At 50.1% G+C, this 16,873-nt stretch overlaps 1 protein-coding gene across 1 annotated transcript in view; it reads left to right on the plus strand.

The window, feature by feature from the left end:
- Nucleotides 1-1,229: 1,229 nt before the first annotated feature.
- The window catches only part of LOC311327029 (very low-density lipoprotein receptor-like), a 23,907-nt gene continuing 8,263 nt past the window's right edge, over nucleotides 1,230-16,873 (plus strand). The window contains exons 1-11 of the mRNA XM_084460038.1: nucleotides 1,230-1,328; nucleotides 4,603-4,722; nucleotides 5,483-5,605; nucleotides 7,980-8,093; nucleotides 8,366-8,737; nucleotides 9,911-10,033; nucleotides 10,241-10,363; nucleotides 13,672-13,791; nucleotides 13,929-14,054; nucleotides 14,429-14,600; nucleotides 15,295-15,528. Of these exons, the coding sequence (XP_084316164.1) occupies nucleotides 1,265-1,328; nucleotides 4,603-4,722; nucleotides 5,483-5,605; nucleotides 7,980-8,093; nucleotides 8,366-8,737; nucleotides 9,911-10,033; nucleotides 10,241-10,363; nucleotides 13,672-13,791; nucleotides 13,929-14,054; nucleotides 14,429-14,600; nucleotides 15,295-15,528 (1,691 nt within the window). The 5' untranslated portion in view covers nucleotides 1,230-1,264. The remainder of the gene's footprint in view (nucleotides 1,329-4,602; nucleotides 4,723-5,482; nucleotides 5,606-7,979; nucleotides 8,094-8,365; nucleotides 8,738-9,910; nucleotides 10,034-10,240; nucleotides 10,364-13,671; nucleotides 13,792-13,928; nucleotides 14,055-14,428; nucleotides 14,601-15,294; nucleotides 15,529-16,873) is intronic.

The raw sequence follows: 16,873 nt of genomic DNA on the forward strand, positions 1-16,873 counted from the left end.
CCAGGGTCATACGGAGCTCACTTGTGTGTACTTGTGTGTCACTTGCCGTGTGACTGATTAACGACCTCTCAAGATCCAGTAATTATTATTATTCAACACCTCACTCCTCCTCGGCCGTAGGCCTGCACACCTCTAACGCAGCCTGGATGTTCAGTAGCAGAGTTGAGGCCACTTGTCACCGAAGATGGACACAGTAGTCTGGAGATCTATAGGTGTCATCTCATCTCTGTCCCTTATAGAGTCTCTAAACCCACTGAGCAAAGACACGTGTAAAAGACGTCTTTTAGATGTCTTTTTTGTCTTTTTCGGACGTCCAAACACATCCAATTAGGAGCCAGAATGAAAGTTTTTTTTAGACGTTCAGATATTTAACCTGTTCTGCACGTCCACAGACGTCTTAGAGGGGTCCAAGCCAGACGTTTGAATATTGAGGGGTCCAGCAGACGTACAAATGGGGTTCTGGACCGACGGACGTTATTAAGACATGATCTGAACGTCTCCCTGACGTTGTGTGTTTGCTGGGATAGCTCCCCTGCTGGGTGGAGATCGCTGTTCTAATTATATGGAGATGATACTGAGGGACAGAGTACTAGCCAGGGGCCACAGTACTTTCGCCGGCGTAGGTCTACGTTCTCCGTCAAGTTCACACACAGTCTAGACCTCTGGAAGACCTCTGGCAAGTCTTTAACTCAGACAGACATACCCCCCCCACAAGACTCGTGGTCCTATATGATGTGTATTTTTCATCGCTCTCAAAATGACAACAATATTTAGTTCTATTACTGAGGGATATGGTTGAATAATGTTTTATCAATCATCAATCAATCAATCAAAGCTTTATTTGTAGAGCGCATTTCATACCCAGAGGCAACACAATGCGCTTTACAGAGAACAAGGGAGTTGGGCATACGACCCACTCTCTACATATTAATCTAATATACATTTTAATCACTGGCGTCTCCAAACAGTAGGCTACACTTGCTGACTAGCAGGAAGAGAAAGGGTTAACAGTCTAACGTGTTGAAGGACCTGCCACCGCCGCGCACGGATATCCACCGCAGATCCCAGATCAGTAAATAAGGGACATGGCCACACTGCGACCAGCGTGAGAGGAGGAAACACCGGAACCGAGGTCTTTAAAAAGCGGGTTGAGCGCCTGGGTTTCTGTTTTGCACCCCGGCGACGTACGGTTCTCGGTTCTAGGAGTCGAGGAAAGACGAATCCCAGCCAAGCAGTCAGCAAACAGCCACCGACACACCGAGAAATGCTCGCTTCTATTCTGGGGCTGCTGATCATATCATGTCTCCAGCGGTCCGGTTGGATTCACGGTAAGTGGTCGCTGCGCGCACGTTTCCAATGAGACTGATTGATTGCGGGCGTAATGTTATATGATGTCCGTCTTTTACGCGGCAGCCCACGGGGATTTTGGCTTTGACCACTATACGTACACCTGTCGTCGCTTTTCCATAAGGAACGCGTTTATTCCCACGTCCAGCTTTATGTATGCGTTTTATAACACACGGTGACCATAGCGCATTGTTACGCCAATTATGCGCATCGTGTTATAGGCTGTCCAATAAGATAATTTGGCCTATTCAGCTTTATTGTAAGCTGGTTCAGTTCGCCGAGGCGTCAGGCCCTGTGTTGACGTCAGGGCACAGCAGTAGGCCTATAATTAATATTCTAGGATTGATAATTAAATGGCTGGTCAGGTTACAGGGTGGCAGACATGCTGGTGAAACGCCTGGCCTGGGTAACACGATTTTGGTCCTGCTCGGTGCCTTCACAAGCATTTGCGCCAGTAGGATTATAACATAATGTAGGCTATGCTGGAGGAGGCCGTGTTGATGTGGTTCATGGATCAACCTTCCCAGTCTGTATCTGTATCCTACCCGCATCCCAGTCCTCCTCCTCCTGCTGGAGACGCGCTCCTGGGGGCCTGGGGGACCGGAGGAGGGGGACAGGCCACTCATGACAGGTGAAGTCCATGATCTGCGGAGTGGCAGTGGTCAAGGCTATAGGCTACCGTTGGACTTGACCTGTCTGTTTTACCTAAAAACCCGTAATAACTAAATCTAGGCTGTAGGGTTTGTCATGGGGAACGAATTGGCTATTTTCTTTCAAACCGTGATATTTAGATTTGTCGCAGCAGGGGGCTTTTGTTCTGGTCGTGGTGGAGGGAGGAGGACCCGGATTAGCAGATGTAGTTCAGGTCGGTTATGTTCTCTGGGTTTTTAGTGATTCCAGTCTATTGATGCTCGGTTCCAGCGGGTCGCCTGACGCCGGTAAAAAAAGAAGAAAAAAGAGACAGGACCCGAGGGGGCGTCTTTATTCGGCCACACAGTGACACACATTACACACACAGTGACACACATTACACACACAGTGACACACATTACACACACAGTGACACACATTACACACACAGTGACACACATTGCACACATAGTGAGAGGCAACATGACACACAACACAGTATTTTTCGGGTGTCGGTGTTCCCTGCATTTCTCCCATTGAAGCCGTCCTCCTCCACGGGCAGCCAGGAGCAGAGGGTAACCATCGTAGTGCCCGTCGACCACGTGCTCAGTCCAGTTCCAGGCATCTGTGTTTTTCATATTTGGTTCTTTGGGAGGAAACCCTCGCCAACACGGGGAGAACATGTAAACTCGGTACAGAACCAGGGACCTTGTGATCCCCAGCCGGCCGAGCTAACGCTAACCCTATGAGTGACCCCTAGAATAAAGTCTTGACCTTTTAAACAATTTCACCAGTTAAATGTCACCACCGACTGGAAAAATTTAAGGAAGTTTACTGGAATGAAGAACAGATGAATCATGATTGGCAATAATGAGGAAGTATTATACACAGAATGAATAGTTGACAATATTAAGTGAATGACAGAATGAATGATATAATGAATGAATGAGCGAGCGAGCTGAGGTATGATATAATGAATGAATGAATGAGCCAGCGAGCTGAGGTATGATGTAATGAATGATGAATGAGCCAGCGAGCTGAAGTATGATATAATGAATGAATGAATGAATGAGCCAGCGAGCTGAGGTATGATATAATGAATGAATGAATGAGCCAGCGAGCTGAGGTAGTTTATCCAGGCTTGAGACTCTGCGTTTCAGTTTAGTTTAGTTTATTTGATTAAGAGGGACAACATACATTAATAAACACAGTGTCCCTTATGTCCATTGGTGTTGTGGAGGGTGTACAGAGGTAGGTACACCCACATCTTTATCCATGGACACACTATACACACTTCTTTATCCACACACACACACACACACACACACACACACACACACACACCATATACCCCCTTGGCCATTAGAATATACCCACATCTTTAGTCACCACTGCTGTATACACCATCAGCAACATCATCAACACTGTTGTCTATTTATCTACAGAGTTGACATCTACAGAGTAGAGTTAAACTGTCCTTTGATGGTCTGTTTGTGTCCATGTGGTCACTGTAGCCGGAATGTAATGGGGACAGCTGCTGTCTGCGCGTGTTGAACCATCGGGGTAGTAGGTGTCAAAAGGTCACACTTAGGCGCCATAGGGGGGGGCACGGTCTCTGTGGGACAGCGTAAACAGACACAACCCCGTGGTTGACCAGAAGCGATTTAGACGTCAGTGACCGGATGACAGGCCATATCTCACGGGTGACAGGACGGCCGCTTCTCCACCAAGCTAGCTTCGCTAGGCCCTGATTGGGCGAGGTTAGGCAGAGGGGCGGGGCGAGGAATCATGACTTAATACGGCAAAACCTTGGGAATTTGATTGGGATTCCGGCGGCTACCCAAGCAGACAGATACGCTGATACCGACAGGCGCGGGGGAAGTCAAGATCCTTGACCTTCGCCCCACAGGCGAAGCAGAGAGACAAGCAGACGAGCAGGGAGAGACAACATCACGTGTTCCATGTGGGTGTATCTCCGTGAAATAAATCTATCATCCGTCGGCGATTCCAATCCTGTGTTGGGTGATGTCATCAATGACGATCACGTCAAGAAAGGCAATTAACATCGAGGTTTATAATAAGGTGGTGCTGCACCTCTTTATTAAGGCTTACAAAAAAATGACAACGCAGAACTACAATTTCAAGAAGACACAAAAAGCCAACAGTGAGCCCTGCAGGGGGTGTGTGTGTGTGTGCGTGTTTCAAACCTGAAGATCTTAACAGATCGAACACACATCTATCTGTGACTGTGACGAGCGCTGCGTCTAACCTGGGTCCCCGCCCATAGCTTTACCGGAATACCTGGTGTCATCGAACCACCTCTGCTACACTAGGTACCCAGCCAGAGTGGCTGTGGCTCAGGAGGTCGAGCGGGTCGTCCAATGACCGCAGGGTCGGCGGTTGGAATCCCGGCTCCTCCTGACATCATGACGAAATGTCCTTGAGCAAAGACACCGAACCCCAAATCGCTCCCAACGAGCAGGCTAACACCTCGCATGGCAGCTGCCGCCATTGGTGTGCGAACGCGAGTGTGAACGGGTGAACGAGAGGCCTTGGGTGAAAGCGCTATACAAGAACAGTCCGGTTAGCGTTTCCCATAACCCCCGTGGTGTTGTCGTGCCACAGGGACCCGGACGGAGTGCGAGACCAGCCAGTTCCAGTGTGGGAACGGTCGCTGCATCCCCTCGGTGTGGCAGTGTGACGGGGACCAGGACTGCGCCGACGGAAGTGACGAGAACTCATGTGGTGAGACGCTCACTCACTCACTCACTCACTCACTCAATGTCACACACACTAACCTTGGAGACGCACCATGGACAGTCCAGGCCTCATAATCTGAACTGCAGTTAAACCTTCCCTGATTGGCTCGGCTCCTCCGCGCATGACCCAGTGCTAGTGACCTGTCGAGGCGAAGGTTGTCGAGAGCTAAATATGGCCGTGACAGAGATGTCTACAAAACCCATCTGGGTCCCCCTCCTCTCCTCTCCCCTCGTCTCCTCTCCTCCTCTCCCCTCCTCTCCTCCTCTCTACCTGATATCTGGGTCATGTGAGTCTGGATGGAGGGAGGGGAGGAGGAGAGAGGGAGGGAGGAGCTGACACAGAAAGGATGTGTCGTCTCTCCCAGCCTGGCTAATGTAATGATCACGCCTCTCTCACCCAATCACATCCTTCTACCGCCTACCTCACCCAATCACATCCTTCTACTGCCCACCTCACCCAATCACATCCTTCTACTGCCTACCTCACCCAATCACATCCTTCTACTGCCTACCTCACCCAATCACATCCCTCTACTGCCTACCTCACCCAATCACATCCTTCTACCGCCTACCTCACCCAATCACATCCTTCTACTGCTTACCTCACCCAATCACATCCTTCTAGGGGAGGAGAGAGGGAGGGGAGGAGAGGCTAGAGTGTGTTCTGACGTGTGTGAGTGTGTGTGTGTGTTCTGACGTGTGTGTGTGTGTGAGTGTGTGTTCTGACCCTGTCCCTGTCCCTCCAGTGAGGAAGACGTGTGCAGAGGCGCACTTCGTGTGCCAGAACGGCCAGTGTGTCCCCAAGAGGTGGCACTGTGACGGAGAGACAGACTGTGAGGACGGCTCTGATGAGAGCGTGGATGTCTGCCGTAAGTCCTCCAACACCACACCAACACCAGACCAACACCAGACCCCCACACCAACACCAGACCCCCTTACCAGACCACAACACCAGACTAACACCACTAACCCTAACCCAGCATATTGAATTGCTATTTCTACTTCCTCTTTCCTGTGAGAAACCTCTGAGAGCTGAGTTCACACAGACTGACAGACTGAAGGACATAGAAAGAGGGTTTATGAAATCTCTCACATGACCTAGCAGATGTGTCACTGATGAAGACAAGTTAGTCGAGACACAAGGGCGCCAATCTGACACACTCACCCACACACACTCACGTTTCAACACACACACACACACACACACACACACACGTGTCTCTGATGAAGACAGTTTGTCGAGACACAAGGGCGCCGATCTGACACACTCGCCCCACACACACTCACGTTTCAACACACACACACACACACACACACACACACGCACGTACGGCACGTCGGCGCTGGCAGCCGGGGCAGCAGCTGTGTGGGTGTGAGGAAGTGCCATTAGATCACCACGTCTGGCCAATCAGATCGCATTACTCAGGTGTCCAGATTCTAGAACAGCCTGTCCTCCTGTTACCCCCCTCTCTCACACACACACACACACACACACACAGGCTACGTGCTCTGGCAGCTCTGTTCCAGACGTCAGAGGAGGAGCAAAGAGACGAGGGTCGAACCAGGAACAGAGTTAACACACCAGGAGGTCCCATTCACAGAGTCCCAGGATGTTACACAGCTGATCCTACTTTGCGCGCACACACACACACACAGGGACGGAGCCAGGCTTTGTGGCAGTCACGTTTCCCCGGTGTACGTGCAGGTCACACTTGATAACGTGTGTGTGTGTGTGTGTGTGTTGAAACGTGAGTGTGTGGGGCGAGTGTGTCAGATTGGTGCCCTTGTGTCTCGACTAACTGTCTTCATCAGAGACGTGTGTGTGTGTGTGTGTGTGGGGTGAGTGTGTCAGATTGGCGCCCTTGTGTCTCGACTAACTGTCTTCATCAGTGACGTGTGTGTGTTGAAACGTGAATGTGTGTGGGGTGACTAACTGTCTTCATCAGAGACACGTGTGTGTGTGTGTGTGTGTGTGTGTGTGTGTGTTGAAACGTGAGTGTGTGGGGTGAGTGTGTCAGATCGGTGCCCTTGTGTCTCGACTAACCGTCTTCATCAGTGACACATCTGCTTGGTCATGTGAGAGATTTCATAAACCCCCTTTCTACTGACCTTCAGTCTGTCAGTCTGTGTGAAATGAGCTCTGGTGTAGAGGCGTGTTTCATGGTAGTCTGTCAGTCTGTATGAACTCAGCTCTGGTGTAGAGGCGTGTTTCATGGTAGTCTGTCAGTCTGTATGAACTCAGCTCTGGTGTAGAGGCTTGTTTCATGGTAGTCTGTCTCTGTCAGTCTGTTTTGATGTAGAGATGTTTCATGGTAGTCTGTAAGCAAGCTCTGGTCTACTTCTCTGCCTCTCCCAGTCCGCCCTCACTGGTCTGGGTCTGTCTCTGCTAGACTTAACACTCACCAGTGTTCAGTATCATAAGACGGGCTGGCCATCTCTTTCTCTAAGCTCTAACCATCACTCGTATCCGTTTACTTTCAAAGTCATTATTGGTAAACGTCCACCGTACATGGGACTCCGTTTAAACTGGAGCCTTGGCACCTCCCGGACCCGATCAAACGATTGGCTCGTTCTCCGGGTCCCTCGGGTCACTCTGACCTTGGAAGGGCTGTTCTTCCATGACGCTGTTTAGACTTGGAATACCGACCAACAGACTGTAAACGCTTGAGGTTCTTCCTTCAGTCAGAGTTGAAATCCGTGACTCGACCTGTAACTGTTTTTAATAATGATAATAATTATTGTTCTGTGATTATGTGCACTTTATTCTGTTTTTTGTTTTGGTTTATTTTATATATTGTACAGCACTTTGGTGCAACTTCGGTTGATTTATAAAGTTGACCTTGACCTTGAATAATAATAATACATTAGTATTATTAATATTATATATTCTATTTGTTTTGTTGATTTGTGTCTCTGTGGTAACTCGTCATCAGTGTAAATGAGGGAAACCTGCTTCACAAGTATAAATAACGGTTGTAAATGAATGAACTTGCAGCTCTCTCAGGCGTGGGTCATGGTGCTGCAGTAACTAACGGTGATTGTGTGGTGGATCAATATTAACACCACCTCATATGAAGTCTGGACAGACTCCTCTGGACTGGACTGGTCTCAGGACGGTACTGCGTCATGTCCGAAACGTGGACCGAAGCGCATTGTGTTGCCTCTGGGTATGAAATGCGCTATACAAATAAAGCTTTGATTGATTGATTGATTGATTGATTGATGTCCCTGTGCTCCAATCAGACACTAGGACGTGCCGCGTGAACGAGTTCGCCTGCGGTTCCGGCTGCATCCCGGTCTTCTGGAAGTGTGACGGAGAGAAGGACTGCGACAACGGAGAGGATGAGGTCAACTGCGGTGAGTCTCCCTTGACCCTAGGTCTGACCCCCTGACCCTCTCACCTGCATCACTGACCTAGGTCTGACCTTTTGACCTATATCACCGACCTAGGTCTGACCTCTGACCTCTCGCCTGCATCACTGACCTAGGTCTGACCCCCTGACCCTCTCACCTGCATCATTGACTTAGGTCTGACCTTTTGACCTATATCACCGACCTAGGTCTGACCTCTGACCTCTCGCCTGCATCACCAATCGAGGTCTGACCTCTGACCCTAAATCCCCCCACAGGTAACATCACCTGTGCCCCTCTGGAGTTCACCTGCGCCAGCGGCCGCTGCATCTCCCGTAACTTCGTGTGCAACGGCGAGGACGACTGCGGCGACGCGAGCGACGAGAGCGACTGCACGCCGTCCTCCTGCGCGCCCTCCGAGTTCCAGTGCGACAACGCCACCTGCATCCCCTCCAACTGGGTGTGCGACGACGACGTGGACTGCCAGGACCAATCGGACGAGTCACCGCAGCTGTGCGGGCACCAGGCCACGCCCCCGGCCAAGTGCTCGTCCAGCGAGACGCAGTGCGGCTCCGGGGAGTGCATCCACAGGAAGTGGCGCTGTGACGGGGACCCCGACTGCAAGGACGGCAGCGATGAGGCCAACTGTCGTAAGTACCGGACAGAACCTCAGGTTTTGGGTTTGGCTCATAGCTATGGCTGCACGGTTATGACAAAAGATAATAATTGCGATTATTTGCTTCTAAATGGTAATTGCGATTAATAATTGCGATGAATATTTAATATTAATATATAATAATCAAAATGCTCCCAAATCACGGACGTTGATCCCTTTCTTGCTACTAACTCACTGACCTCGTTTTCACTCATTTTGTCACTACTCACGGCTGCAGGTACTCTTGTGACACTTGTCTTGTCTGCAAACTGTCTTCTCAGTGAAATTGCTGCGCACAGCGCACTCAGCGGGAACGCATGTGATTGGTCAGACAGCATAAGCGCCTGTGATTCGTCCGTGTAGTCCTAGCACACTCAATTCAAAGCAAAATTATTCATCACATTAATTGCGGCCTTTTGCGATTTAGTTAATCACGGAGGTTATAATCGCGATTAATTGTGCAGCCCTACTTATAGCTATGCACCTATGGGACTAGTGTACTGGGTTCACTGCACTGGATAAGTTAAATGGCAGTTAAATAAGTTCTGGGTAAGTTAAAATTAGTGCAGCCCAGTTATTAACAGTTGGTAATTGGCCGAGGTCTGCTAGTCCAGCCCTAGTGTGACTGGCTCTGACTGATGACTCATGGTAAATGGACGGCACTTATATAGCGCTTTTCCACCTTAGCGGCACTCAAAGCGCTTTACAATGGCCTCTCATTCACCCATTCACACACACATTCACACACCAATGGCGGTAGCTGCCATGCAAGGTGCCAACCTGCTCATTGGGAGCAATTTTGGGGTTAGGTGTCTTACTCAAGGACACTTCGACATGTGGACAGTCGGAGCTGGGATTCGAACCGCTGACCCTTCGATCACTGAACGACCCGCTCTACCAACTGAGCTACAGCCGCCCTGCCGTGGTGTGGCATCTGTAGCCGCAGTGAGAAACTCCTGCTGCTGCGTATCTATGTAGACTAATGGATCATAAAGGGTTAATCAGTGTGTTTAATGGAACGGAACAATCAGCTGTTTAGACCAGTGAGCCGGACTTAATAGGATGATTAGATGGCTATAATTAAAGGAATTAAAGTTAACAAAAACTGCTAATTCAGGTCGGAAGGATTAAGTGCGTGTGTGCGTGTGTGTGTGTGTGTCCTCCCCAGCTGTGCGTACCTGCAGGCCAGATCAGTTCAAGTGTGAGGATGGTAACTGTATCCATGGCAGCAGACAGTGCAACGGCCTGCGTGATTGTGCAGACGGATCAGACGAAGTCAACTGTAAAAACTGTGAGTCTGTCTGTCTCTGTCTCTCTGTCTGTCTCTCTGTCTCTCTGTCTCTCTGTCTCTGTCTGTCTGTCTCTGTCTGTCTCTGTCTGTCTCTCTGTCTCTCTGTCTCTCTGTCTCTCTGTCTCTCTGTCTCTCGGTCTCTGTCGGTCAGTACATCTCTGCCTGTCTCCAGTGTGTGATCTCCCAGTCTGCTCCTCTGCCTCCCAGTGACTCAGTGCAACGGACCGGACAAATTCAAGTGTCGCAGCGGCGAGTGCATCGAGATGACCAAGGTGTGCAACAAGGCCAGAGACTGCCCCGACTGGAGCGACGAGCCAATCAAAGAGTGCAGTAAGTAGAACGCCGCCTCAGCGCCAAGGACGACACACAGTACTGACAGACTGCTAGGAGAGAGAGTCTAGGTTTATATAGTCAGTACTGACAGACTGCTAGGAGAGAGAGTCTAGGTTTATATAGTCAGTACTGACAGACTCACACTCTGCTAGGAGAGAGAGTCTAGGTTTATATAGTCAACACTCTTAGATACTCTGCTAGGAGAGAGTCTAGGTTTATATAGTCAACACTGTTAGATGCTCTGCTAGGAGAGAGCCTAGGTTTATATAGTCAACACTGTCTGATACTCTGCTAGGAGAGAGAGTCTAGGTTTATATAAACACTGTTGGATACTCTGCTAGGAGAGAGTCTAGGTTTATATAGTCAACACTGTCTGATACTCTGCTAGGAGAGAGAGTCTAGGTTTATATAGTCAACACTGTCTGATACTCTGCTAGGAGAGAGTCTAGGTTTATATAGTCAACACTGTCTGATACTCTGCTAGGAGAGAGAGTCTAGGTTTATATAGTCAACACTGTCTGATACTCTGCTAGGAGAGAGAGTCTAGGTTTATATAGTCAACACTGTCTGATACTCTGCTAGGAGAGAGTCTAGGTTTATATAGTCAACACTGTCTGATACTCTGCTAGGAGAGAGAGTCTAGGTTTATATAGTCAACACTGTTAGATACTCTGCTAGGAGAGAGTCTAGGTTTATATAGTCAACACTGTTAGATACTCTGCTAGGAGAGAGTCTAGGTTTATATAGTCAACACTGTTAGATACTCTGCTAGGAGAGTATCTAACAGGACAGTGTAAACAGAAACGTTAATTTGAAATCTTTAAAACCGGTTAATAACGTTATTTTTTCGTTCTTTGTAGTAGGCCTATATAACTTAATTTTTATTTTATTTTTTTAAAAGCCGAGCCTTTTATGGCCGAATAGGCTAATTAATTGTATTAAATTTGTAGCCTACATCTTGTAGCTAGGCCCCTAAATCTGTTATTTCACAGTCGGGATCTTAAAAGCTTGCTTAGCGAAATGAAGAGATTTAGATATTACAACAACACACCATAGTGAAGAATATAGGTACAAGTCTACAGAGTCTTAAAGTCAATGTAAAGCTGTTTGTGTGTCTCTGTTCTCATGGGGACGGTCTAAATGTGCAGTGGTAGGGATCAATCAATCAATCAATCAAAGCTTTATTTGTATAGCGCATTTCATACCCAGAGGCAACACAATGCGCTTTACAGAGAACAAGGGAGGTGGGCATACGACCCACTCTCTACATATTCCAGAGGGAAGCAAAAAAACAGTAATCACCCGGGGGCCAGATAAGTGAGCTGTGAAAATTCTTCCCTGACCCCTCTCAACAAGGCGATCGAGCAAGCTCCAGGAGTATGTTTGTCTACCGGCTAAGAACATTTATAAAGCAATAAATAACATTAAATTACATTTTCAGAGAAAGAGAGGCTAATAACATCATAGGAGAGACATGGGATGAAAGGAGACCATTGTGCTGTGCTGGGGCCGGGGGGTCAGGAGGTCACGCTGAGACGTCACAGGCGGAGGCCCCCATCCTCCCCAGGGTGTCCGGATGCTTTTCATAGAATGTCATAAAAGTACCACTGGCTACACAAAGTACCACTGGCTACACAATCAGTGGGATTGAGACTTCAGATGGTGGATGACAGGTCATGCACCTTGTGCCTGATAGGCTACGCGTCTTGTGACAGTACGGCCCCTCCGGGGGGCCAATCTGACGACACTAGACCTTAAGGGAGGCGTGGGGGTGGAGCGAGATAATACTATTTAGTGTCTTGTGTCAACCTTGAGACCTTGATTTTGGGATGCGGTAGACTGTGTGCCTGTGGTTGCAAAGCCCCGATTTAGATCGAGCGGGGGAGTAGGGGAGAAGATTGAGGCCTCGTTTTCTGCCCACAGCTCCAGCCAGAGACGGGGAGAGACGGGGAGAGACGGGGAGAGACGGGGAGAGACGGGGAGAGACGGGGAGAGACGGGGAGGGACGGGGAGGGACGGGGAGAGACGGGGAGAGACGGGGAGAGACGGGGAGGGACGGGGAGGGACGGGGAGGGACGGGGAGAGACGGGGAGAGACGGGGAGAGACGGGGAGAGACGGGGAGGGACGGGGAGAGGCGGGGAGAGGCGGGGAGAGGCGGGGAGAGGCGGGGAGAGGCGGGGAGAGACGGGGAGAGACAGGGACTGTAACGTGATCTTAAGTTCTGTCCAATAAATCATTGTTTGCCGCTTCCAATCCCGTGTTGGGGTGATTTCATCAACGACAATCACAACAAGAAGCCTATTAACATCGTGGTCCATATTAGATTTGCTGCAACTTTTATTAAGGCTTATACAAAAATTACACAACGCAGAGCAACAGAAGAAGAACGCCAAAAGCCAACAATAGCCTAGTTCAGACGTTTATGGTACGGTTAGAGATTATTAGCGTGTGGATACAGTCGTAGCCTATACAGTACCATATAGGCCTAGTGCCGTCTGAATAGGCCATGGGTAGACCTAACGAAGCACTCCGTTGAATGGCTATAACTTCCAGTCAGGTAAGGGCTTTTTATCGGCCTAGTGATCAAGAGATAGGCCTATTAAATGTTTTGCACTAAATGATGTTTGCTGTCGTATAGGCATACAAGCAGCAGCAGTCTGGTGGATGTCTCTGAAATGTGTATTGCCACAAGAGAATATTTTTGTTTGCTATCTCAACTCAACTCAAATTGTATTTATAGAGCACATTTAAAAATGACTGTGGTCGAGCCAAAGTGCTGTACAGGTAGTTGGCAAGACATAAGTTAATACATAATAAATAAATCACATAAAACATTATAAAACGAAATAAAAACAAACAATAGGCCTACAGGCGCAGAATAAAATAGCTTGCAGCAAGCAGGGCTGTTGAGAGCAGAACAGCTGGTTCTGTTTGATTTACTGGTGGAGGTTGGGCTGGTTTGAGAGAGAGAGAGAAAAAACATGCGTATGTTTATTAATGCGCCAATTGTTGATGGGTCACACACTCGAATGTCCGGTCAAAATCAAGCCAACGTCTGGACGCTGGTCTCACCGGAATGTGGGCGCTAAACACGTCCTGCAAACGCCCTCTAACCCGCATGTCCAGTATTGACCGCTGTGAACCCGTGTGTCTGGGGCTGGTCTGGTGACATGAAGGTGACAGGTGGACAGAGGTGACCATACGGCCTGTGGAGCAGCTCCAGGTGCGCCTGACCACGCCCAGGTGTTACCAAGCGTTAGGATGAACCCTTTTGTTGTCGTTTTGTTGTTGTTGTCGTGTTCAGACGTGAACGAGTGTCTGATGAACAACGGAGGCTGCTCCCACATTTGCCGGGACGTTGTGATTGGCTACGAGTGTGACTGCATGCCCGGCCTGCAACTCCTGGACCGCAAGACCTGCGGAGGTGAGACACACACACACACACACATTTCACTCTATGTGAACGTAACTACCAGGACCTGTAGGGGTGAAGGGACATGCACCGTCACGATTTTACAGCTGCCCCTCCCCCCCCCCCCCCCTCTCCCCTCCCCCCCCCAGACATCAACGAGTGTTTGAACCCGGGCATCTGCAGTCAGATCTGCATCAACCTGAAGGGCGGATACAAGTGCGAGTGTCACAACGGCTACCAGATGGACCCCACCTCCGGAGTCTGCAAGGCCGTGGGTGAGTTGACCTTTAACCCCCGCCCCCCCCCACCAGGAGTCTGCAAGGCCGTGGGTGAGTCGACCTTTAACCCCCTCCCACCAGGAGTCTGCAAGGCCGTGGGGATATTATGCAGGAGGGAGGGGGGGGAGAGGGAGAGACATCGCCTGAGTTGGGTCAACGCTCACATTGTTCTGACGGGGATAAAAGACGCCATTGTTGTGGTCGTGTATCAATGACTTGTCTATGCGACCCGTCGACAATATATCTCTTCATGCGCTTGTGGCACGGTGCCTCACAGCAAGAAGGTCCCGGGTTCGATCCCGACCAGGGACGCTGTTGACACCGGTGGACAATTAAAGACTTCCCCCCCCCCCCCCCACCTGTCCCCCCAGGTAAGGAGCCATGTCTTCTGTTCACCAACCGGAGGGACATCCGCCGGCTGGGTCTGGAGCGGAGGGAGTACACCCAGATCGTGGAACAGCTCCGGAACACCGTGGCCCTGGACGCAGACTTCACCCAGCAGAGGATCTTCTGGGCCGACCTGAGCCAGCGCGCCATCTACAGGTAGGGACGCGCTACTACGCCAACCCACGCTCCACTCTTCTACCTCCTCCTCCTCCCCACAGGTGTGTGTGTGTGTGTGTGTGTGTGTGTGTGTGTGTGTGTGTGTGTGTGTGTGTGTGTGTGTGTGTGTGTGTGTGTGTGTGTGTGTGTGTGTGTGTGTGTGTGTGTGTGTGTGTGTGTGTGTGTGTGTGTGTGTGTGTGTGTGTGTGTGTGTGTGTGTGTGTGTGTGTGTGTGTGTGTGTGGAGCAACTCGGACCAGAGAGACTCTTTCTGCTTTAACTGACCAGAACACTCTCTCTCCTCCCTCTCTCTCTCTCTCTCTCCTCTTTCTTCCCTGTTTCTCCTTTCCCCATCCCTCTCCCCCTCTCTCTCTCACCCCCCCCTCTCTCTCTCCTCTCCCCCTCCCTCTCTCTCCCCCCTTCTCTCTCTCACCCCCCCCCCTCTCTCTCTCCTCTCTCTCCTCTCCCCCTCTCTCTCTCCTCTCCCCTCTCTCTCACCCCCCTCCCTCTCTCCCCTCTTTCTCTCCTCTCTCCCCCCTCTCTCTCTCCTCTCTCCCCCTCCCCTTCTCTCTCTCTCTCTCTCTCCCTCTCTCTCCCCCTCCCTCTCTCTCCCCCCTTCTCTCTCTCACCCCCCCCCCCTCTCTCTCCCTCTCTCTCTCTCTCTCTCTCTCTCTCTCTCGTCCTGGGCCGTGCAGCACGGTGCTGGACAAGCGCGGGGACGTGGGCGGCGTGGGCAACCACACCAAGGTCATCGACAACGTCCAGACGCCCGTGGGCGTGGCCGTGGACTGGATCTACAAGCACATCTACTGGTCGGACCTGGGGACCAAGACCATCGCCGTGGCCAACTTCAACGGAACCCGGCGGACGGTTCTCTTCGACAAGGGGCTGAAAGAGCCCGCCTCCATCGCCGTGGACCCCCTCTCTGGGTAGGACGACGAGTACAGTAGTCTCTCCAGACCCCCTAGTCTCTCCAGACCCCCTAGTCTCTCCAGACCCCCTAGTCTCTCCAGACCCCCTAGTCTCTCCAGACCCCCGAGTCTCTCCAGACCCCCTAGTCTCTCCAGACCCCCGAGTCTCTCTCCAGACCCCCTAGTCTCTCCAGACCCCCTAGTCTCTCCAGACCCCCTAGTCTCTCTCCAGACTCCCCCTAGTCTCTCCAGACCCCCTAGTCTCTCCAGACTCCCCCTAGTCTCTCTCCAGACCCCCTAGTCTCTCCGGACCCCCTAGTCTCTCTCCAGACCCCCTAGTCTCTCCAGACCCCCTAGTCTCTCCAGACCCCCCAGTCTCTCCAGACCCCCTAGTCTCTCTCCAGACCCCCTAGTCTCTCTCCAGACCCCCGAGTCTCTCTCCAGACCCCCTAGTCTCTCCAGACCCCCTAGTCTCTCCAGACCCCCTAGTCTCTCTCCAGACTCCCCCTAGTCTCTCCAGACCCCCTAGTCTCTCCAGACTCCCCCTAGTCTCTCTCCAGACCCCCTAGTCTCTCCAGACCCCCTAGTCTCTCCAGACCCCCTAGTCTCTCCAGACCCCCTAGTCTCTCCAGACCCCCCAGTCTCTCCAGACCCCCTAGTCTCTCTCCAGACCCCCTAGTCTCTCCAGACCCCCCTAGTCTCTCCAGACCCCCCAGTCTCTCCAGACCCCCTAGTCTCTCCAGCGAGCGACGTTTGCAGCTACACGCTCTCCGTCAGACTGACGTGGCGATGGGGGGATGCCATCTATAAAGAACCGTCATGGGTCTGGCGTTGAGACTAAGCCACAAGCGTCTGAGCTTCAGCCTGATGTTTTTATTTTATTTTATTTTATTTTATTTTATTTTATTTTATTTTATTTTATTTTATTTTATTTTATTTTATTTTATTTTATTTTATTTTATTTTATTTTATTTTATTTTATTTTATTTTATTTTATTTTATTTTATTTTATTTTATTTTATTTTATTTTATTTTATTTTATTTTATTTTATGCACCTTTAGCCAGGTTAGTCTCTGGGACATGAATCATTACTTGACAGCTGGGGTTCCAATCTTTGGGTCTCTAATTCACCACGACTTTGACTTAACTCACTAAGCGAGTCTCACTAAGTAAAAGTCTCTTTATCGTCTTGGGAAGCTGATTCTGCAGTCATTTGCATGTTGTTCCCAAGGTTACCAATCACACGAACATGGTGTAGATCGATCAATCAATCAACCAATCAATCAATCAATCAATAGACTCAACCTCCTGTGTGTTTGTGTTAACTTCCTGTGCTGACACGTGTACTTCCTGTGTGGTTGT

Source organism: Borostomias antarcticus (assembly GCF_949987555.1).
Source record: "Borostomias antarcticus genome assembly, chromosome: 30".
NCBI classification, from domain to species: domain Eukaryota; kingdom Metazoa; phylum Chordata; class Actinopteri; order Stomiiformes; family Stomiidae; genus Borostomias; species Borostomias antarcticus.